Genomic DNA, 24658 nt, shown 5'->3' with positions numbered 1-24658 from the left:
CGCCGAGTTACCTTAACAAACGTCAACAACATATCAGCTGATAAGGCTAATGACTTCGTTGGAGTTTCACCCAGATAAACAAAATGTGTTTTCAGCTAATTAATCCGATTTATATAGGCCTACATCCGATTAAGATTATATCCTATTGGAAATTTTCCAACTCTAGAATAGACTATCTTAATGTTGTTTAAAAGTTTGAAAAAAGTAACATTGCCAAACTTATAGTGTAAACAAACATGTATAAATAGATGGTAATAAAACAAAAATATCTAAAATTAAATGCCCATGAGAATAATATGGAAAGTTTTATGGATTACTAGCTGCTGTACCTGTGCTTCGCAATGGTAAGATGTACTATACCGCCTAATCCAAAATCTTGTCCTTTAGTTTGAATTTATAAACAAAATCCCCAAAATTTGTACAAAAAAGTATGGCCTACATTGAATTGTCCTACTGTTTACATTAAAATGTATCAATAACATTATTGTCATAACTTGCGGTTATAGAATCTATATCTATTTATACTTATTTAATACGCAAGCATGTTTTTTGTGACAATTACTCCTCCGAAACTACTGAACCGATTGGCATGTTTTCGGTGTCATTGGAAAGAGCGTAACGTGAAGTTGTGCAGGAAACTTCCTTTTTGGGGAAATAATTAGAGAGTGAGGCCCTGGAACCCTTTAAAGTTTCGTATTTCTCCATAAGATTAACATGGGAAACAAAAATTGTTATGAAACTCCAGCTGTTGTCAGAAGTTAAAAGTGAGAAGAAGAACATATGTTAATTCTAAACATTCAATAAGTTTGCTAATACAGTTTGCTACAAACATTTACTAGAAATGGAATATTACTATTTGAATTTGGGTTAGTGTAAATATTACAATGGAAAAAAGCGAGAGAGCCTGGATAAATTGATATAATACTGTTATGTACATCTTGAGTATTTCCATAATCTTTTGGTCGAATCTTCTAAAGTCATCAGAAATTATGACCGTTAATCCTTTTAAAATAACGCTTCTAATACTTAGCAATTGCTCGAATTCGAGCAACAGGGACACTAGTACTTATTTAATACGCAAGCAGATATTTTGTGACAATTACTCCTCCGAAACTACTGAACCGATTGTCATGTTTTTGGTGTCATTGGAAAGAGCGTAGCATTAAGTTGTGCAGGAAACTTTCTTTTTAGGGAAATAATGAGAGTGTGAGGCCCTGGAGCCCTTTAAAGTTTCTTATTTCTCCATAAGATTAACATGGGAAACAAACATTGTTATGAAACTCCAGCTGTTGTCAGAAATCAAAAGTGAGAAGAGCAAAGGTAATTGTAAACAGTCAATAAGTTTGTTAATAAAACAGTTTGCTACAAATATTTGCTGACTTGGTTGAAGTTCGTTTTAAAATAACGCCTGTAATACTTAGCAATTGCTCGAATTCGAGCAACAGGGACACTAGTCTTTCTTTAATTCCGTAATCAATGACATAGTTTTAAAAATAATTGTGTAAAATATTTTATTTTATTTGTTTGGATCAGCTGTCTGAAATTGTCTTGTAAGCATTAATAGTTCTTATTGTTTACATTGAAATGTCAACACAAAGGTAAACAAATGTTGTGAATTTCTCATGCTTTCATCTCTCATGGAGACCAAATAAATAATATTTACTTTTGAAAACCTTGTCTCAAAACTTTGGACATAAAAGGTGGCGTAGAGGAACTCAGGTAGGTGAATAAACCTATGACATTCCTAGATATGTGGACCTCTTTGTGCATAATTTTGGCTGTATCGGTTTAGAATTTTAGTCGTGGCAGCCGTACAGACAGACAGACACCAACTGAATTTTATAATAGTATACATAGATGATAGGGAGCAAACCTTAAAGAAAAATCATTATGAAAACTGTCTAACTGTTCCATTTTGTAACCTGAATAATGAATATAGGCCTACTAAATTTCAGCCTTTTAGCTAGTCGTGAAGTTGGAGAATAAGTGATTAATGAGTGAGGGATGGCTTTTGGTTTTCACTCACTATGTAGCCTTTATTTATTTTGAACGTCAATTCCGCTTTCCTTCTGACCCCTAATGAGAATCTAATTAAAGATATTTCGTAATGGATGTACAGTATTATTTCTTGTTTAAAATTCATTCGATCAAATAAAACCTCTAGTTTTCCCTGGTTACTCCGACAGCAAATTATTACCATAAATTCGTACAGTCTGTGACTTGACTCTTCTCGATATGCTGATAATGGTTTGTGGCGGGTAGCCGATCAGCTGGTCAACCATTCTCCCGCCATAAATAGAAAAGTGCCGGTAGCCGGTAGGGGCGTGGCGAGAGTACGTCATGGACCGATGGTGTTCCCACCATACCACTACCAACATTATCACCACTTAGGTAACTACAAATTTGTTGAAAGTCCCCACAACACTTTGTTGAAAGTGTTTTAAGTAGTTTTTTCGTTGCTTCAAAGATTATTGCAGACGTTAGTAAACACCTGCCAAAAAATCGCTTAAGATAATCCAAAAACAGCACTCATCAGTAAAGTTGGGGCGTTGACCCGTATATGTAATGCATCAGGACAATAGACACAAAAATCTAACGAACTGTGTTTATTGCTCATGGTTTGTTGTAAATATCTCGAAAACGGCACCCCCTAGTGAAAAAATCTACGTATACAAAAAGAAAGAACGTTATATTTTCAACAACCATGCTACTGGATCAAATTACACGCGGGTTGTACCAAAAGAAAGGTTATCGGCCCTATATGTGCAGTATTTATTTGTATTTTGAGAATATTTAGGTTAGTTGGGCCAAAAATGGAAATTCAACTTTTCCTATGGAGGTCTAACATGGGACTAATCCTACTGTATAGACAAGCATGTTTATTAAGACTCCTTTTTTCTCAGCCTCTGTGAACAGCAGGGAAAATCTACGCTTACTGTTAGAAATATATTTGTCCGTTGATGTGCAGAGTCCCTTTATAAATTAAAATAGGCCAATAAAACTAGTTTTTCTGAACGTTTTATTTCTTATACCCCTGTATCTCGTTAAGTATTGATTTTGGGAACATAATGTAACAGACTTTACTAGAGCTCACCCCGTGGTCGAAAACTCGACCAAAAGTATGTATTGTGCCAACTTCTCTATTTTCACCCCACGCTGTAAATAAAACATGTGATTGGATTTCTTTCCATTCTGTTTTGATTTTCTGTTTATATTTTTTGTAATTTCGTCCCCAACGTGGCAACCCATTTAAGGCCCTTGTTATTTTTTTATATTTCCAATCAAATGTTTTATTTACAGTGTGGGGTGAAAATAGCAGTTTGCACAATACATACTTTTGGTCGAGTTTACGACCACGGGGTGAGCTCTAGTAAAGTCTATTACATTATGTTCCCAAAATCAATACTTAACGAGATACAGGGGTATAAGAAATAAAACGTTCAGAAAAACTAGTTTTATTGTGGTAAAGTGATTGTTTTAGATTACATTAAGGGATATACAGGGTGTCCATAAAAACGTTTCAGGACTTTGGGAAATGAATCCTCATACTAAAAGGAAGAAAAAAGTTTATGTGAAGGTATGTTCGAAAATGCATATTTACCCAGTATTCCGCCACTTTGTTTTTTATACAAAAATATTTTTATCTGTGAAGTTTTTCATTCGATGATTATGACATTTTTCAACCATGTTATACACAAGAACTATTATAGAAAAAATAATAAAGTTGTTCCGATTGTAAATTTCAAAATGGCGGCCGTTTGAATTTTTATAACTTAAATACCTCAAAAACGGCTAACTCTATGAAAAACTGTCAATAATACTTTGTTTTTGAATTTTCAATTCCCTATCAAACGATACCAAGATAAACAATTTCGGACAAAAGATAACTGAAATATAACGTTTTTGTGCAAAAATAAGGCAAATTTAGTCGGGGAACCCTTAATTTTGCCTTATTTTTACACAAAAAACGTTATATTTCAGTTATCTTTTGACCGATATTTTTGATCTTGCTATCGTTTGATAGGGAATTAAACGAGTTTTGAGTTATTTAAGTTATAAAAATTCAAAAGGCCGCCATTTTGAAATTTACAATCAGAACAACTTTATTATTTTTTCTATAATAAAGGGTGATTTTTTTATTGGTGCGGTTTTTAAAACTAAATAAAAATATGAAAAACAACCTGCATTGACATAAAAATGCATTTATTTGAACTACAGTGTCATGACATTAACGTTTAAAAATGATTTCTGGCATATGGGCTCCATTCCGTTCGCGTAGAAAGCCCAATCGAAAAGTCCAATTTTCGAATACTCTTTCCAGCAGCAGTGGTTGAATTCCGCCAATAACTCTACGAATGTTAGCTTCCAAGTCATTTAAAGTTTCAACGCTATCGGACAATGTTACGGGACTTTTTCGTTCCTCATCTAAACGAACTTGAAGTGGATTTAGAAAATAATGTCTGGTTCCAGCAAGACGGCGCGACGTGCCACACGGCAAACGACACAATTGGCCTCTTGGCAGAAACATTTGGTGAACGTATCATCTCATTTAGAGGTAGTGTCAACTGGCCCCCACGGTCGTGTGATATCACGCCAACAGACTTCTTTCTGTGGGGATATGTTAAGTCTCAAGTATACGCTGACAAGCCACAAACTTTAAATGACTTGGAAGCTAACATTCGTCGAGTTATTGGCGGAATTCAACCACAGCTGCTGGAAAGAGTATTCGAAAATTGGACTTCTCGATTGGGCTTTCTATGCGAACGGAATGGAGCCCATATGCCAGAAATCATTTTTAAACGTTAATGTCATGACACTGTAGTTCAAATAAATGCATTTTTATGTTAATGCAGGTTGTTTTTCATATTTTTATTTAGTTTTAAAAACCACACCAATAAAAAAATCACCCTATATTTCTTGTGTATTTTAACATGGTTGCCAAATTTCATAATCATCGAATGAAAAATTCCGCAGATAAAAATATTTTCGTATAAAAAACAAATTGGCGGATAACTGGGTAAATATGCATTTTCGGATATACCTTTACATAAACTTTTCTTCCTTTTAGTATGAGGATTCATTTTCCAACGTCCTGAAACGTTTTTTATGGGCACCCTGTATAAGCTAAATGTTGAACTATGATTCGCATGTGCTTTCTTCTAGGCGTTTTACCTGTCCATAGCACAAAAGCACTTACTCCAGCTACCGATGACTTATCAAACCCTTTAGTGTTTCTCAATGTGTTGTGTACCGTATGAAAGTTGTTTAAAGATATTTTCTCTTTGTACATTTTGAATGTACACCATTGCTGTTGACTCGTCAAACATTTAGTCGGTTTATCGCTAAAACCACATGTAACACGAATAATTATTGTACTCTGGAATTTTTTTATTTAGACAAATTACCACGTAAATTTTGCTTGTCACATGTGGCACGAATTAATGGTTGAGATAAAATTAACGCCATGTTCGAGTTGGCAGTTCAGTCAAGGAGTTGAAGTTGAGATCGGTGGAAGTATTTCACTCATCACAATAGAAGAATTTGTGTGTATCATTTAATTCAAACTTATCTGTGTTAAAATACTGTACTACACAGTGATGTGGAGTATCTACGTGTTGATGTTGGCAACGATGTTGACAGCTGTGACCGCGCTGCCGGACAACCCACCAGACAAAGTTCTCGGAAACTATCTGAATAAGGAATACCGAGCAAACATGAATGAAGAAAAGTTCATCACTATTGTGGAGACAATAGGTTTCACGAAATTTTATGTATATCTTTTAAGCCACGTTTTCCACACATACGTTTTTAAATTTGTTGCTGACCGAGAGGGAAACCTGTATATTGACAACCGCAGTTGCAATAAATTTGCGATTGCTTTAGTTCCTTTCGGCTTAGGTCCTATCTACCATAATAAGGAGAAGATAAACTTCAATGAACTATGGGCTCCTAATAACCGGTATTCGTACCAATACTCTAAATCTGAAGAAGCCAACAAGCTGGTCGTCACTATTAAGGAGAGCCGTGGTTACTATGAAATAAAGGCAACTGGGACATTCTCTGACGAAAAAGTGGACCTTGTTGTGGAGTATACCGATAAGGAAGATACTTCAAAGAACATTGATAGCAAAATGACATTCAAAAGGACAAAAGGAAAAGGATGCTGAGGCCAGCCTATCACGAAGGGAATGGAGGATTGTAAAAGAGGTATATTGTACATCAACTTGCTAATAAACATATTTTGTTTAATTTGCACGTTTTTTGTTCTACATACCTGCAACTTGTTGATTAGCTAGTGAATTAAGTCATACGGTGTGTTTTAGACGGTAGTGTTATGGGCACAATTTACTATACGGTAGAGTATTATTTCCTGGAACTTGAAGGTCTGTGTATAGATGTTGTGAACGTGGGCTGTTATGAACCTGGGGGTTATGTATACAGTAGTTCAATGTTAAATCGAAGTGATTATTGCGGTTCGGGTTTCACAGTCCGTTCCACACTGACGTTAAACGCAAAATAAGTCTACTTTTCCCATGGAAATCATTTGCAACTTGATGAGTTGGATGGACGCTGATAGTGAAGATCAAGAAAGGTTCATTTGGTTCCAAGACTCAGTAAGATATCTCCACTATTTGGTAAATGTTGAAACATTGCTAAACTGTATTACTGTATTGTAATTTTGTAGCATGTTTTTATTTTTTTATTTATAATTTGGACGTTATTATTTTTCTAATTTTAAATAGGAGAAAACTACTAAAAATTAGGCCAGAGAAATTCACTTTCTATTTTTTCTCATAATATGTATGGTATCCTGCGATATATGTAGGCCCAAACAACATTTTTGATATATCTAGCTAACCTGTTGCTCGAAATAGAGCAATATTTAAAAGGTAGCCTAGTTAAAAATTATAAGATCTTCAATGATATTTTTATTTGCAATCACAATCGTCGGTCTTTCATTATTGCATGGACAGCCCAAAGACTTAGAGTATTTTACTTATTTGATAAAGATAAATTATTTCTAATCTGAGTAAAAATTATCTTTTATAGAGTAGATTTTTACTCTTTTACAGAGGCTACTGCGTTTGTCTACAGTTACTAAAAAGCATAGAGATAATAAACAAATGTTAGGTTAGGTTAAATCCTATCGTTGAACGGAATGGGGCTGCACCAGTAGTCGTAGAATTTTTAAATGTTGTCAACTTATTTTCAAGCGTACACGTATTACTTGCCTAATAAACGCTCACGGTTTCTGTTGTTTGGTTGGAATACTGGAGTGCGGCGAAAAAAGATTGCGGCAAAAGTAAGTAAATGCAGTAATTAGCTACTTTGCGCGCTATAATCAGTACAAGAAAGCCCGCTTTTTCAAATAAATGTAGGAAATTTCCTTTTGTGAATTAGTTGGTTAATGGTGTGGTGGCAAATTAAACAGTTTATCAATTAAAATTTAATTTTTACTATTGCTCATTCTATATTAGGCTTCTTATATTCTGTATACAAAATAGAATAAAATTTGCCTACGGGTGGTCCATATAGATATTTTTTAACTTTTGTCTTAGCTTAGCAATCCTAATGTTGTCGGTCCAACGAAATCGATTTCAAACCCAAAGGTTCATCATCAGTCGGAATCTAGGATGGATCGACAACATTAGGATTACTAAGGCAAGATATGATCATATCAATTGTATATAAGCAATCCTGAGGGTAAAATTATTTAAAATTTGACCTCTATCTTGACGTATAAAAGTCAACTAAGTAAACGGTAAGAAACGGATAGTTGGAGCGAAAAAGCAATTGAAAGCGATGAGTTTTAATTATGTTATAAAATATTTATTTGTTTTTAGGCCGAATAGATAAGTGTTTGAGTTATCTTTTGGCCGCGCGAATTTGAGGATGGTATGAGATGACGTGTTAGCGTTTGAGAAGAGTTCGTCGACCTCCATACACAATAACGGCTATAATGTACATTGTACTTGATCATACAATGTACATCACAGACTACAAGATGTTGTAACACAGCTGATCAAAGATAAGGATTGCGATGACAGGGTGAAATAAGAAATGAATTCACCTCTCACTGCGCCAGAGGATAGATAAGTCATCCTTGGATCAGCTGAGGAAGAATTAAATTATTTTCCCCTCTTTTAATACTCGAATCCTCCGCCAGCTGGGTCCGGCACTCGACTCGTTAAATTGTTTACACTGATCAAGTTGACGGTAGAGTACTGACTCGCCTTTCTAATCGCCCTTTTACTTGACCAATGTAAACCAGACTTAAGGTGTATATTTTAATACATTCGCTTACTTACCATTATCTCATCTACTTGAAAACTATTCATACCAAATATCAGACCCATGACTATATACCTTGGCATGTATGTAGTCAATACTATTGCTTTTCCTCTGGTGTTAACAAAAAAAAAACAAAGTTAACCGAAGAATGAAGCGCAACGCGTATAATGCCATCAAATAAGAGAAACACACGACACCTCTTTCCCAGTGGCTTTACACACAAAACACAAGCCGAACATGGTTATTTACAATAGGATCAGAAGTTACTTGGGTTATCTAGAACTTAAGGAGCAGTCCGAATAGTACATAGCATTTGAATGTTTCCTTTAAATTACCTTGCTAAGACTCGCGTCTAAAGAAATCTGATGTTATTGTTTTCACGTACAAAAGCTTATATGCATGTTTTCTAGAGGACGCTCACAGCAATGGCCCGTGGAATAGTTTGCCTGAAGAAAACTTATTACTTTGTACATGCGTGTAACGTAAACAAAAAACATCACAAACCCCTTATGAAATTTTAAAGTTGTTACTCCGTTCAAACAGCCGTGGCACCTGACGGATTAGGAGACCCCATGGAAACCCTTGGGGCCTCCTAATCCCTCAGGTGCCACGGCTGTTTGAAGTATTATGAAATACTTGTCTACGATTTCAGTGTCAAATTCATGGTTTGCTAAGTATTACCAGTATGCTTTATCTATGGTATTACCGTATTACAAATTACCCATTGGCTATTAAATAATCTGTTTCCCATTAGTTTAAGCATAGACAAGGTTTAGGCCAACAGTGCTGCAAAACCCCACGTATTGATGTCGTAATTTTTACGACTTGAAAACAAACGTCGTCTACAAATTTACCCTCGACAATCGATAGGGCGATAAATTTCACTTTAGACGAGAAGAAAACTAATTAGGGAATATTGGCTGAGACCGAAGAGAATACGAATGAGATTAGGGACGGGTAAGATGTATATTGGCTGGGAAGAAATATAAACGTGTTAAATGGCGACATTTGTTACAGAAACTGTATAACATGGAAACATCACGCCTATTAGTAATAAGTCTCGTTCTATTTTTGTGCATGACCTCAGGCACGATTTTGACTACTTGACATATCCTCGCAAAATCTCGAGCATGAACTGGACAACATTGTCGAAAATGGTCAACGGGAATGAGATTGTAAAAAACGTTATTGCCTTATTCGGGTCGTGCATTAATTGCGCCAAGCCCAAGACAAGTAGGGATGTGTTGCCGGCAGAAGGGATGCCCTTGTTTACGTGTAATCCTAACCTAACCTATCTAACCTACCATAACCTAACCTAACCTAACCTACTCAATTATACAGTCAAAGAGGGCCGCCACTTGGAAAATATCGGGTGGCTCCCTGGAGTAGTTGGCGCAATTCAGGAATACTTGGCTACCTGACTCAGGTCAGTTGGCACAATTAATGCCCGCCCCTTATTCGTGCTAAGTAGTATTAAATTAGGAGACTAACTCGCTTGGTCACTCTTGTTTGTGGCTTAGTGGTGGCGATTGACCATTCGGTGTCGGGGCAATTGCGGATTCGGAACATTGCGGACACATCTTTAGCGGGCGATTGCGGATACCATGGATTTATTTAGCTCAGTACCATCTCAAAGGGGTTTACAGTTTCCTATAAATATTTCATAGTCGGGAAAATGCAGATATATGGATCTACTAGCAGAGTACCCGTCCTTCGTACGGGATTGGCATAAATGTATACAATGTTTATTGCAGTTATACTCAAGCTTTGCGTTTGCAATGGGGGAGGACAGTTTGATAAAATATTTACGGTATACTATAGTATTACACATCTAACATAGCCATAATCTTATGGATCTATGAATGGGAAAAGGGTGTAATGGACCTGCCATGGTTTATAGATTTCTCCCCAATGAAAAAATTCACCGAATAAGGTCGGTGTTTTTATACATGGAAACATTCAGGAAATGTGGGCCTCTTCTGCAAAAGGACCACACGAATATTAGCAGGCGAAATAAATATTTTTGGCTACCGTTCTCTGTATAATAAGCGTTTTCCTTGGGTTTAGTTAAGCTGTGAATTTGCTGTGTATTATTTTTTTTCACTAACTAAAATCACACGGGAATAACTACTCGTATTGTCTGTGCTAAAATAAATCTTTAAGCTTTCAAGATTAAATACAAGTTTAAGGGTCTCCTGTATAAGTCTCAAAAGAAGGTGAGTCCGAGTCCAGGTCTGCAAACTAGATGTTTATGTCTATCTTTGTAGTCCTGGGGTCCTGGTCCGAACCGTGATGAAGACGACGGAATGACTGGCAGCGTCAGGGGCGTACAGTCAAGGATAACAACTCTGCACCGTACTAAAAACATCACCGCAATAACACCCGGACGGAAAACATGGGTCAAACCGGTCCAGAGGAGGTTGTGATCACTCGTCTCATAGGAGCAGAGAGTAACACACGTGGTAGGCTGCGTTTACATTGGAGGCACGCTTGGGCAAGTAAAATGGTGGTGCACGCTTGGTCAAGCTTGCCCTTTCTTTGAAACAAAATTGTAGCATATTACGGGAAACCTGTGGCGACTTGTCTAGGCATGGTTATACAGTAGTGCTGGCCACTAGCAAGCGCACGATGGGACAAGCTTGCGCTTCTCAAATCACGAAACAAATTTGTTTCTTGAAGCAAGCGTGCCTCAGTTTGTTGTGGTCCACTGACAAAGTAGCATCGGTTGTGTATCTTTAAACTGTATTTTTTTTTATTTATTTAACTGTTGTTATACGTTTTTAAATTGTTCAACGTGGATACTGAGGCGTTAAATTGACGTAGTCGTAGGAGCGGACGTACATTCCAAGTTTGCAATACTTAGTAGTTGGTATACTCTATTGCTATTTGCTCGCCTTCAAATCTGAAGGTTGCTTGTTCGATCCCAAGCTGGACCAAGATTTCATTTGTCATAGAGCCATATGACAAGTCCAGGGTTCGCTCCATCTAAAGAAGCGAAGTGCACGTGTATCTTTTGAGGACTCTTTCTTTTCCTTTTATGTCTAAACCCTTGCGAAGTCCGTCTTTTATATTTTATATCTAGTTTATTAATTGAGAATTTCAAGTGTGTTTTGCAAATATACCCAAGGTTACTGAAAAGGCCATGAACCATACCAGTTTTCGAAACACTTGAACTAACAGCGAAATTATAATTGAAATTCTCTGTGACATCTAACTAATCGTTTGGACGACGTTAATAAGATAATTAATTTGTTATTGGTTCTTGTAACCAATGGGGAGCTTCTACATCGACAGCAATTACAGCTGTTTAACCTAATACATAAATTGTAATGATTATATCGTTTAAAAAAGTCTACTAGCATAGTACTGTGTAGTACTCTAGTACAATTACTCTAAATCGACCATCATTCTGCTAAGCTATAGCGAAATTAAAAGTTTTATTTGATTTAATATTAGATACACCTTTTTTAATAGTTTTGCACCCCACTGACTAGTCAAGTTGACCATAGATTAGAATTATTTTGTCTATGATTTGACTTACCGTACACTTCACTTGAATGCTATCACCGTACAGTTCTGTGGCGGTCAGTGTGGGTTTAAATTTTTAATTTTTTTTAAACTGTATTTTGCAGAAGATACTCGCACAGCCAATTAAACCTCTTAGGTATTTTTGTGTGTGTTTAAAATGTTATCCATAATGTATTGAAATAGTAATTTGTGTAACTAGTATACGAAGTGGCACTTTGCTGCACATGAGAGAAATGTTTACGCAAGAGCCTCAGGCGAATGTGGAAAGTTTCTCGAGTGCAACAAAGGCAATTTGCACTCGTTTACACATTATATTTTTCTTACATTAATTCTAAAGCATAGAAACACTTAGTCTTTCAAACACTAAACAACACGTTTTAGGTTATCCAAGCGTTGAACGAAATGTGAAACACTGTAACAACTGATCGCAGTCGTAGTATATTTAAGTGTTGCCTACTTATTTTCAAGCGTACACGTATTTCGTACATAATAAAAGCATACGGTTTCTTGTCGTTTGGTTGGGATACTGGAGTGCGGCAAAAAAATGAGTGCTGCAAAAAAATGAATGCGGCAAAAGTAAAATTATTGCGAAATAAGTAAATGAAGTAATTAACTACTGTACTTTGCGTGCAATTATCAGTACAAGAAAGCTCACTTTGTCAGGTAACTGTAGGAAATATTATTTCCGTATGCTCCGCGTAAACTTTGCAGAAGCACGATACGGTTACTCTATAGTATTTGCCTGTCTCAGCGTCCTCTGACCCCTGACCTGCCTCAAGGTTCTGAACTCCTGGAAGTCTCGGCCACCAACCACATCCCGTGACGTCATCAGTCGTGACTTCCGCCTCAGCAGCCGAGATGTGTGCTGGTTATCACATCTGTAGTCATTACAAGTACAACACATACATTTTTTGTCCTAGGCACGAGCCCGGGATTGTTTTTCACATTACTTAAGGCTATACCTATAGGGTTGCGGCATTATAACTTAGATAAAATCTAAGTATCTAAGATAATAAGTAATCTAAGATAAAATCACTTAGAACATAGACAATATAATTAGTATAAAAATAATTTGGAACAGAATTTTTTTCGTAATTGCTCAATATGTGAATTGAAGTTTATATTTTGTTCTATTATTATACATTTCTTAGTGTAGCGTTTTGTTTCAGCTTTGGATTTGGCCCAGAACAGCAACGTCCAAGATGCGTTTCTCATTGCGGTGGAGCAGCAGGCACGCGAGCGGCTCGAGCGCCTCTCAGCGCTCAAAAAGATCAAGCCGGTCGACATGAGCAAGCTGTCACAACAGGTAATGTGGTGGATCTATTTGGAAAAAGCTGTTGGCTGTATCACTTTTGTTCCGAGGCTGAAGGCAAATTTCTTCACATCACTTTTGTTCCGGCGGTCAGCAGGTAGATTTCGGGACCGGCCGAAACATCGCTTTTGTTCCGCCGACATCTTTCTTGTTCCGCGAGATAGGGGGCTGTACTCTCCCTCCCCCAAACTCTCTCTTTCGCCCTCCTTCTAATTCTTTCATTCATGCGGGCTTTAAAACTCAACAAAAATACCAATAATTTAAATAATAACCTATCCTTACCTAATGTGACCTAACCTAACCTAATTTACAAAAGAAATAATTAGAAGGAGAGTGAAAGATAGGTTTTGGGGGAGGGTTAATGTAACTCCCTCTCTCGTGGAACAAGAGAGATGTTTCGGCCAGCCCCGAAACCTACCTGCTCATCCCGGAACAAAAGTGATGTGAAGAATTAGCCTTCAACCGTGGAACAAACGTGACACAAGCAGCTGTTAGTTTGTAAAAGACAGGCGATGCAGGTTTGGCTTATACAGGGTTAATAAAAACCTGGAGACCCCTATTAATCGGTTACACCAGGAAAGCCAAACTATGCAGCACACTATATAGCATAGAAGTGCACATTTTTGTTGGCATCCCAATTTCGTCCGAAAACCCAAAATTGGTTATTTTGGGGGCAGCTCAAAAGTTTTATATGTAAAACCCCATAAATTGACAATTCATTTGAAAGGTAATTAGTTTAAAAGAATGACGGTGAAAACTAGAGGTCTCAATCTCAACCCGTTACAAAATGGCAGCCATTTTCATTTTTCATCACCCTGAGAGACGCCATGTAAAAATATACATCAATATCCCCTATTTTTGGGGGTTGTACAAGGAAAACTAAACACAATTTTACTGTAACAAGAAACTAAAACTACTTTTTGGTCGGAATGGCAATTTTGCCCATGAGCCAAAATGGGGTGTTTTGGGGTCAGTTCAATTTTTTTAAAAATATAAATCCCCCTCAAGTGACACCTCTTTTTGAAGGTCATTAGTTTAAAAGAATATCGTTGAAAACTAGAGATCTCTATCTCAACCCAATACAAAATGGCAGTAGTTTTTAGTTATCCAGAATTTTTACTAATCCTGTATATGATTTATATGCGCTATCGATAAAGATAGGTTTACATGAGTGAGATTAATCATGCAAACCATTATTTGAATAGGTTGGATCTATTTTGGCTGTATCTATTCTGTAGGAGTAGATTTCCAATGGAAGCTTAGCTTTTTTGAAATATATACGTGGTAGGTAGTGATCAAAAATAAATTGGAGATTTCGAAATGTAAATGAAATGCCCTTTTCAATGGGCCAGTTAGGAATAGTTATTGTAGATTGTTGATGGAAGATTGGCCATTTGAATGTGGTTTCTATGTGACAACGAATTTAAAACAACGTGCAGGTCATAGGTACATGATTTATCGGGCGGGCATTTATTGCGCCAACTGACCTGAGTTAAGAGTCTTCCGTAGTGGAAGCCATGTTGGATTTCTTCCCCAGGTAGTCGGGTATTCCTGAATTGCGCCAACTACTGCAGGGATCCACCAGATACGTTCTTTAACTAAGCAATGCAGCGGCCCTCTTTGACTGCATAATTGAGTAGGTTAGGATAGGATAGGATAGGTTCAGTTAGGTTAGGATAGGATAGGATAGGTTCGGTTAGGTTAGGATGACACGTAAACAAGGGCATTCCTTCTGCGGGCAACTCATCCCTACCTGGCTTGGCGCAATTATGGAACTCTTTGGTGCAATTAATTCACGACCGATTTCAGAGGGAACGAAAATGATCCATCCGTCAAATTGATTTCTTACAGATATTTCACTCATGCCTATAAAAATGAGTACAACATGACTCATGGTGTTCTTACTAATAGGCATAGACAGTGTGGGTTGAACATATGGCTTGGTAATCATACCGATGGGTAATGCCACACTTTATAAATTCAAGGTTATACCATAGATTAAACATACTCCCTAAGGAAGCATGTTTAATCTGTGGTTATACATATATTATATTCTTTAGTGAATGTTTAGGTTTAAACAGATTACCCGTGTGTGTTAATATAAACTAAATACTGTTAACACTAATATTATTTCAATTACAAATAATGGAATTAAAGTACCTACTATTTTATAATAATCGTAAGTTGGGGGTGTATATATTTAGATAATGTATATAAGGATTCCATGATGTAGTTTTATTTTAACTGTACATTTGATAATGGATACTTGTGTGATCCCAGTTAATGATTGTGTTATCGCGATTGTTATGAACACTTTAATAGGACAATAGTAGTAGGCCTACTTTAGTACCTATGCCAAGCATAACATAAGATAACAAAAATGCTAACACGTCACACTTACCAAATTCCAGCATTATTTGTCATTTGTTTTACTACAGACTAGTTCTTTTGGTTCAGAAAATCAATCATTATTTTGCATGTTTGAGCTTTGCTATGCCTTCATCATAGTGGCCATAGACTAATTAAGTGTTCTGCTATTGTATACATCATATGCAGTCCTGAATGCCGCTAAATATGCATCATATGGTGAAGTGGTATACAGTATAATCAACGGTATGACGTGTATATGAATGTTTGCATATCGTTGTCATTCAATGCATTTACCTTAAACAATCAATCAATCCCTGTGGAAATAAACGTATTTATAATAGAACATAAGTTCTGTACCGATTAAAGGCAAAATTTAAATTGTGTACGCATACATTAACAACCCATGAAAGAAATCAACCAGAACGTAAAAACGTAAAAAAGAGAATCGGATGTTGAGGCTAACTTAGTTGAAACAAAAGAATTTTAGATATTTTTTTTACAATTGGACGTTTTAAGTTAGTTGTAAAGTAAAATAAATGTCAATTGTCTATTCGCCAGGTGGAAACTGCGATAACGCCAGTATTTGATGAGAATTGGCTTTGTTGAAAGCGGGTCGTTTGGAAACGGTGTTGAGCTCCAAACAATGAGGGATCTAGAGCGCTGCCTTGTATGCGCTCAGACTTAACACTCATCTTCGTATTGATTTGTGATGTCATCTGTGTATCAGTGTGCTGATCGAATTCAACATGTGATCACATTTTATGGAAGTTTTCTTACTCCTTTAAAGTACACTAGTGTACCTGTTGCTCGAATTCGAGCGATTGTGAAGCATTACAGGCGTTAGTAACGAATAGTAGTCATAATTTCCGATGGCTTTAAAAGAGTTGACTCAAAGATTATGTAAATACTCACGGTGTACATAAAAGTTCGATATAATCAACATTTCTTATAAATATTATCATTTTTCAAAAGCAGATCTGGTTTATTATTGTTTTCTACAAATGTTTCCCACTCATAGCCGCATTAGGTTGTCCATAAAAACGATTATAAATTCTAAAAAGTATATTCCCATTTCTTCTACTTGGTGGTTTTCAATGACTTTCCTATTTTTCCATAGTTTGCTAATCGGCTCTTTCAATGATTGCTCAAGAAATGCAGCACAGTGTTAATTCAGTTTTCTTTTTAGTATATCAAATTGTCCAAACTTTCTCGCTTTTTTCCATTGTAATATTTACGCCAAACCCAATTTAAAAAAGTATTAAAATATATACTTTCAACCAAGTGAGTAGGCCTAAATGTTTGTACCACACGTTTCCTTAAATTTGCAACTAAAATATAAACAGAAATTAAATTATCCAGCTGATCAAAATTTAAACAAATATGTTCTTCTTAACTCTTTCAGGGCTATGCAACGATATATAGTTTTGTTTTTTTTTTCCTCTAAGGGTTATAGAGAGGAAGGTTATTTTAACAAAAGGTACCAAAACAGCCATTGGTGACCTGCATGCTCATAGGATACACTAACAACCACTTAGCTAAATGATTCACCCAATCCGAACTGTAACTGGGCCAGTACCGGGTTATACTAGGCCAGTACTGGGTTATCCTGGGCCAGTACTGGGCTATTCTGGGCCAGTACTGGGTTATACTGGGCCAGTACTGGGCTATTCTGGGCCAGTACTGGGTTATACTGGGCCGGTACTGGGCTATTCTGGGCCAGTACTTGGTTATACTGGGCCGGTACTGGGTTATACTGAGCCAGTACCGGGTTATACTGGGCCAGTACCGGGTTATACTGGGCCAGTACTGGGCTATTCTGGGCCAGTACTGGGTTATACTGGGCCAGTACTGGGTTATACTGGGCCAGTACTGGGTTATACTGGGCCGGTACTGGGTTATACTGAGCCAGTACCGGGTTATACAAGGCCAGTACTGGGTTATACTGAGCCAGTACCGGGTTATACTGGGCCAGTACCGGGTTATACTGGGCCAGTACTGGGCTATTCTGGGCCAGTACTGGGTTATACTGGGCCAGTACTGGGTTATACTGGGCCAGTACTGGGTTATACTGGGCCGGTACTGGGTTATACTGAGCCAGTACCGGGTTATACAAGGCCAGTACTGGGTTATACTTGGCCAGTACTGGGTTATACTGGGCCGGTACTGGGTTATACTGGGCCGGTACTGGGTTATACTGGGCAACCTTAATTTTTTGTTTAAAGGTGTAAGGCGGAATAAACTTAAATAAGATCACGAACCAGCATGATTCGACAATGGAAACGGGGTTTTACAGGGGGTTAATTCCTCTCTATATCCCTTAGAGATTAAAAAAACAACGATATATCGTTGCATAGCATCGTTGCAAATCTACACATCTAGACGAATATTTTGGTATATATTATGTGGGGTTAAATCTTAAAACAAAAAAGCCTTATTGTTCATAAAGTTTCATGTAGCGTATTAATAATATAGAAGATTGTATTTAAATAAAATGTAATGTATTTTAAAATGGTACTTAGTTTTGAATTATGTATTTAATTTTCAAAATAGTAGCTCTAAACACCACAATTTTCATAATATATCTATATTATTTCATAAACTGTAATAGGTAACAGAACGCAACAATGCAGAACATACAGCGCCTGCAAATAACTGAAGTTTCCGCAGCACATGCACGTGCGAGCATCACTGGCTACTTTAGCCAGGCGCTTTCATAAATGTCAATATATAAAAATGTAGCCTAAATAAATAACTGTGCTTTTGTAAGATTTTTTTTTATTTTTTGCTGCATCAGCACAGTTATTGGATTCCACAACATGCATACACGTTTTAATTTTTAAATTGACATTTCCTTATACAGTATTCAGTACAATACAGCAGTTACATGTATTAGTTTTAAAATGCATGATAACATAAATGTTTGAGGGAAGTAATTCAGAACTGTGAGGGTTGAAAATTGCTGTTTGTGTAATATATGTATAATATTGTTGTGCGAGAATATATTTTTATATTCAGTGGCAGATTTTTATAAAAGTTGTACACAAACCCACAAACCTGTGTGTGTAGTTAAATAATGTTTCATTAATTTGCTACACTTCGTTAGTGTTGGTTTTGTTTATCACTAGGAAAATATATTGTCATTAATTTTAACACAATCCAGTTTCAAATTGGTCATATATTATGACATATTAGGCAAAGGTAGTTTTTGTCTACTAAAACATTAATTTAATAAATCAATTGCCTTCTACGCGGGTTTAACATCAATTGGACAACATTTCTAATTTCAGGCATCGGCAGTTATTTTTTGGGAGGGTGTGCATGCAAAAAACAGAGCTGCAAATCTGAGCTGCCAAGCACCTAACCGAACCTGCTAAATTAGTCGAGAGGTAGTCCGTGCTCAACTCTTGACCTGCTTCGTAAATATTGTCCTAAAAATATTGGTTGTCCGTGTTTGCAGAGTACTGAATAGCAAGGATTAAAGTCTTTATGTTAAGTCAGTAAACTCTTTTCAACCTACTAAGAAAATATCCTCAAGTTAGTGTGCAGCAAAGGTTGCCACTTTCATATCCGCATCTTATATTCGAAAACTTACGAACAATCGTGTAAATAATGTCAAAGAATTCACGGATTCATTTACACACCCTTCCCTTTCTAGCTGCTATGATTTCTCTGTTACATCGATTGTGAGGGCGTTCATAATTGCGCCAACTGACCTGAGTCAGGTAGTCTGGTATTCCTGAATTGCGCCAACTACTCCAAAGAGCCACCCGATAAGTTCATTAACGGGGTCGCAAGTGGCGACCCTCTTTGACTATATAATTGTTTATAAGCTAGGTTAGGTGATGTTAAGTAAGATTAAGTTAGATTAGGTTAAGTTAGATAAGGTTAAGTTAGGTTAGGTTAGGATGACACGTAAACAAGGTTATTCCTTCTGCGGGCAACTCACCCCTACCTGGTTTGGGCTAGGCGCAACTAAGGAACATTTTTTGGGACCCTTTGAGGGCTTGGCGCAATTAAGGAACTCGTTGGCGCAATTAATGCACGACCTATTGTGACACTCCAGTTAGCAATGACTGTCAGTTTGTTCACAAAGCTCCTTTCATGATCCCCGTGGAGATGGGTGTGCCGTGTGACCGTGACCCTGGAGTCATGGAGATTAACATGGGGATTTATCCAGGGAGATGGAGATTAAGCAGTACAATGGACATTGTAGTCTTCAGAACTGACATAAGCGGCCAAACTGTTCATTGTCAATGTTTGAACTGAGTTCGGATTAAGTTTGGTGATATTTTTTTGATTGGATTGTATAAGAAATATGTTTTTCAGTTGGCTAACAAGCAGATACATTACTTAGGCAGACTCCAAATTTACTTTGTCATTTGTTAAATTGATGTGCATTTCCGAAGGCTTGAGGTCGTAGAGTTGAGATGAAAGCAATGTTGTGTTAGAATTACTTTCTGTGTTCGAATCGAGATGGACTAATTCTTTTTGCCTATGGACTAACCAAGGAAGAGGAAAACTTTTTGAATTTGTGGACGGAACACACATTTCCACATCCCATCTTACTGGCGGTATTTAGGTGAAAAGGGAGAATGATGTAGTCCAAGGATCAATATTGATTTGATGCAATGTTTGCTACAGTATGCGAAACGTCCTTCATAAGTGATTTAGTTAAGAAACCTGACCCTAGGGTAGGGTTTGTGACAGAGAGTTAATTATGACCCTCTCCCTATAACTGACCATGTGTCTGTGTCAAAAAACAGTGGGCGACGATGATTCTTATAAAAGAAATAAAACCTATATATATATTTTTTGTAAAAGCATTGAACTTGTTAAATGAAGTCGTTAGACGAGTTTCACCTAGTAAACTAAATCCAGGGTTGGGAATACAAATACAGGTTAATTGAAAATTTTAGCATAGACAAAATTATAGCTGACAAAAAAATTATACCTACAAAATTATACCTTCTATCTACACCGAGCCTTGATTCATATTCCGATTAAATACGCACATTGGCATCTCTCTTAAAATCTTGAAATAATAATTATAAAATTTGTTATCCATCGTTACTTCCCCATAGAATTCTGTATAGCGTTGATGTAGGCAAAGAAAACTAACAGGTGTCAGATTTAGGTGCAGAGATAAATTTGGTTCATTGACACAATTGAATGAAACCGTTGAGAACATTGAAGTTTTCGATTCATAAAAATGAAGCTGAACTAAATGTAATATATTTACTCTTCGATTGGTAAAAGAACATAGGTTAGACTCCTTGTTTTTGTTCATAAATTTGATGTACCGGTAATATAGAAAGCCCGTTGAATTCCGCAACAATGAGTAATGACTAATACTGGTACGCAATGACTGTGCATTACCAGGTATTGCTATAGCACCCCCCCCCCTCCTCACCCCCCTTTGACCAGCCTCAGCTCCAGTAGGATTGTACAACACATAGCAATGTAGCATAAGTAGGTTAGTGTATTTGTCTGCAGTTGTATAGTGAGGTATAAAATTCAGTGTAGCAATTTGTTGTCGCCACTCGCCATACTCTTTGAAATAAAATGATGTGATGTGATATGATATGAAATTAAATTAAATGAAATCTCTTTATTTCTACAGGCAAATTTCCTTTGTTGCATATTAATTTTATGCACACTCGATAAAAAAAATAAAATAAAACTACTACAATATCCCACGAATTACGGATATATGAAAAGTCTGACATAGGACTATTGTATAATGGAGATAATGTTTAGGTACCTAAATTGACCTGTAAGATTTGTCGATGCTTAACAAAATAAAACCAAATTTCCATTGTTCTTAGATATTACAATTTAATCGTCAAAGATGATCAGCGAGCCTAAAATCGGGTTTCTTTGTAAAACAAACACAGACCGACAGACCCGATGAAACGCGCTAACCCCTTCTGATGTTTTATTTAGTAATCTGCGTTTTTTGGACTACATATCTATAATAACCTTTCTTTGATTTTAATGTTGAATGATGGATATGAAACGTTAAACATATAAGATCTGAGCTCTCTACATTGTCTATACAAAGCGAATCCGCGTCTTCAGGTAAGGTAAGAAGTTATCTATAGAAAGGTCAACCGCCTCTGATCTTCCTATTGTTTCCTTAGTCACGCTGCACGTGTGATGAACTGAGGAAAACTACAAACTCCATCAAAACCCACATCGGTGTCGACAACAAATGCCTCAATTCTCCTTACAAGTTTCCGCCCCAGATGTCGTCAATGAAATTTAAGTTTTGGGATTGTTTTTATCTCGATTTCCGTTTCCTGCGAGAACAAAAGCCCCGTCAAGGAGGCGCCGAGGTATATGGGCTGAGGGGGGGGGGTCAAAAACAAAAAACTGACCTTCGGGTCAGAGGTGACACTTGCCCTTGGGCTTGGAGTTTCAAAATGCCCAGATGTGGGTCCAGCTAGCTACAAATGCCGCTAACTGGACCTCAATGGGACAAACGAGTCAAAAATGACAGCCCTTCAAAGATTTCTTGAATCTGCCATTTTGAATTAAACGGCATCATTTTGTTTGCCCAGTTGTTCTTTTGAGCTCAAATTTGCTGCACTGTATTCAACTAATTAAAGGCCTTTAGTTTGATGTGCATGTCGACATTTGCCTAGATTTACGATTTTCTTCTATCTTCTACCTGGCCCCTAAGCACAGACTACGGAAACCGTACAATATTACAGTACTGTATTACATTGTCTGTGCCCTAAAGAGGTAGCGTTTGCAAATAAATTCAAAGAATCTTTGAACCGCTGTAATTTTTTTACTCGCTTGTCCATTTGAGGTCCAGTTTGCGGCATTGTTTTTAGTTCAACAAGACCTTTAATTTGATGTACATATCAACCTATGCTTACCTTTAAGATTTTCAACTTACTCCATATGGGCCGTCCCCCATAGGTGTTATTCCAACGATCACATAAGACCAACGATCTTCCATCGATCACATTGGTCTTATGTGATCGTTGTGATATTCGATGACCATATACACAAAAAAGTAGCTTACTAATTATTACCAGTAATGATATGGCAAATTTGGTTGAGATATCTCAATTAGTTTTAAAGTTGTAAAGTCGTCCTAAGACTTAATTGTCACTACCCATATATAAATCCCAAAGTACCAATGACTTTTCGAGAAAACTACACACCCCCATTATAGATCATATACTGAAAATGTTCGTCATGACGAGAAACCTTGCGCAAAAATATCCATTATTTCATAAATCGCCCTTTACAACCCATTCTATCCAAAGGGAACTTTCCATATACTTAATGTCAAAAATACCTCAGATGTACTACAGAATTTGTATGTTATTCTTTCAATTTACTACCTCATTAAAATCAGGTGTGATTATTTGTTTGTATTACCGGTACTGAATTCTGTTTTGTTTAGTTCAGCTTAACTTAACTTTAACAATGTATTTTTTTACACTTAAGTGAAACTATATGGTTTTAATATGTTCGAAAAATTTTAAAAATTGAACGCATTAAAATTAAAGTGAGTAAATTTAAATCTAAATTAAGTGGTAGGGCGGTGCCCACGGGTATCACCTAGTATAATCTACATACAAATCTTACTATATAAAATTTCTTATGTCCATAAATTGAACTACAGAATAAACAAAGATATTGACGCGTAACTTATATAAGCAAATGGTACACTACTTGTTTGTATGAATTGAAAATTAATGCTATAACCTTGTCTGCTTTATTTTTGACCACCCAGCAATTTAATATTTAATGTAGAGTAAATTGAGTAACATTACTGTTTGCAATAGTTCAAAACGAGCTCGCCAATGAGGTAGGTCAGAGTGGCTATTTGCGGTTGTGATATATGTGATCTGTCCCCGACAACTCTAATATTTCCTGCTGTTGATGGTCCATTTACTAATGTCTATTAACTTTCGCTGTTCAAAACATCCTATCGTTTGTCATTAACCTCTGGATGTATTCTAAAAATATATATACCGGGTGCCTGAAAAAGAACTGAAGCAATTTAAAGGCAAATACTGATACCAAATAAGAGACTATACGTTATATATGTGTGTTTAAATATTAAATTCTCAAGTTTTATTAGAAACTCGATATGAGCACCATTAGTTTCCCGGCATAAATCTAATCGAAATTTCACCTCTTCCCAGGTATTGGTCTTCGCGACTATTCTCTGTCGGAGGTGATTAAGATCCCGAATCTGTACCGAGTAGACATTCTTTACTGCCCCCAAAGGAAAAAGTCCATAGAAGTCTTACCTGGACTCATGAAGGCCATTGGATGAGTCTTTCTGTTCAATATTACTTAAGTAATATTTATAATTAAACAAGATTAACTTGGATAATATTAATACACCATGCTTAAGCATTGAAGTACATTTATTACATCATCATAAGTTCTTCTTACATTGAGTTACAAAAATAGTACACCCGACACCACAGCCTTATGTATCATAGAGTCCTTTAATAACATAGGTAGGCTACTATATATAAAGTTATTATAGGCTATACTATTATGTAACATCCTCCTTTTTTAATCAAAATGATTTAAATCCATAAAGACAAATGTTGATTAAACAAATGAACAGACAGACTTAAACATATTCCTTCAAATGGTTAGGCTTTCTGATGGTTCGACCGAATCTAGTGGTTTGGTTTGTTACTGGCCTATTAGGTAAAACATTAGGTACTGGTACTGGTATGTTAACATCGTGTAGTCCTATTCCGCCCGAGTTTTATTTCGCCCGTAACCTAATTAGTCCTAGTTCGCCCACGGTCCCAGATTAACCCTTATAATCATCAGCTCTACCTGCATCAGGAGTCCTATTCCATCCACGGAGGACCCCACCCACCCCCAACTATGTAAAAGCCCTCCCCTACCCATCACCCGGTTATCCACCATCGAATACACGGTTACTTAAGCTTAAAATATTTGTTTGACAAATCAAGCGAATTTCCTTTATAGTATTAATGTAAAGTTTAAACACAAAGATATCTGTAAAATATTTATAAAATTTACTGTCCATGTACTGTGAGTTACTGTATATTTGTCTCCCTATCCAAAATGTGCAAATAAGCAATTTAATTATTTAAAATATTGCGCTTAACTTCAAACAGAAACATATGATAACACTGCAAT

At 36.6% G+C, this 24658-nt stretch overlaps 1 protein-coding gene across 3 annotated transcripts in view; it reads left to right on the top strand.

The window, feature by feature from the left end:
• LOC128985917 (protein PALS1-like) overlaps positions 1-24658 on the top strand; it is a 171350-nt gene that overhangs the window by 64156 nt on the left and 82536 nt on the right. For all 3 annotated transcript variants that reach the window (XM_054405902.1, XM_054405903.1, XM_054405904.1), the window contains one exon: positions 12990-13126. In XM_054405902.1, coding sequence (XP_054261877.1) covers positions 12990-13126 — 137 coding nt within the window. The remainder of the gene's footprint in view (positions 1-12989; positions 13127-24658) is intronic.

Source organism: Macrosteles quadrilineatus, unplaced genomic scaffold (genome assembly GCF_028750875.1).
Source record: "Macrosteles quadrilineatus isolate MER2022 unplaced genomic scaffold, UCM_ALF_1.0 Scaffold_2__2_contigs__length_208266976, whole genome shotgun sequence".
NCBI lineage: Eukaryota > Metazoa > Arthropoda > Insecta > Hemiptera > Cicadellidae > Macrosteles > Macrosteles quadrilineatus.
The sequence above is the reverse complement of the archived record's forward strand: the minus strand, read 5'-3'. Positions and strand labels throughout refer to the sequence as shown.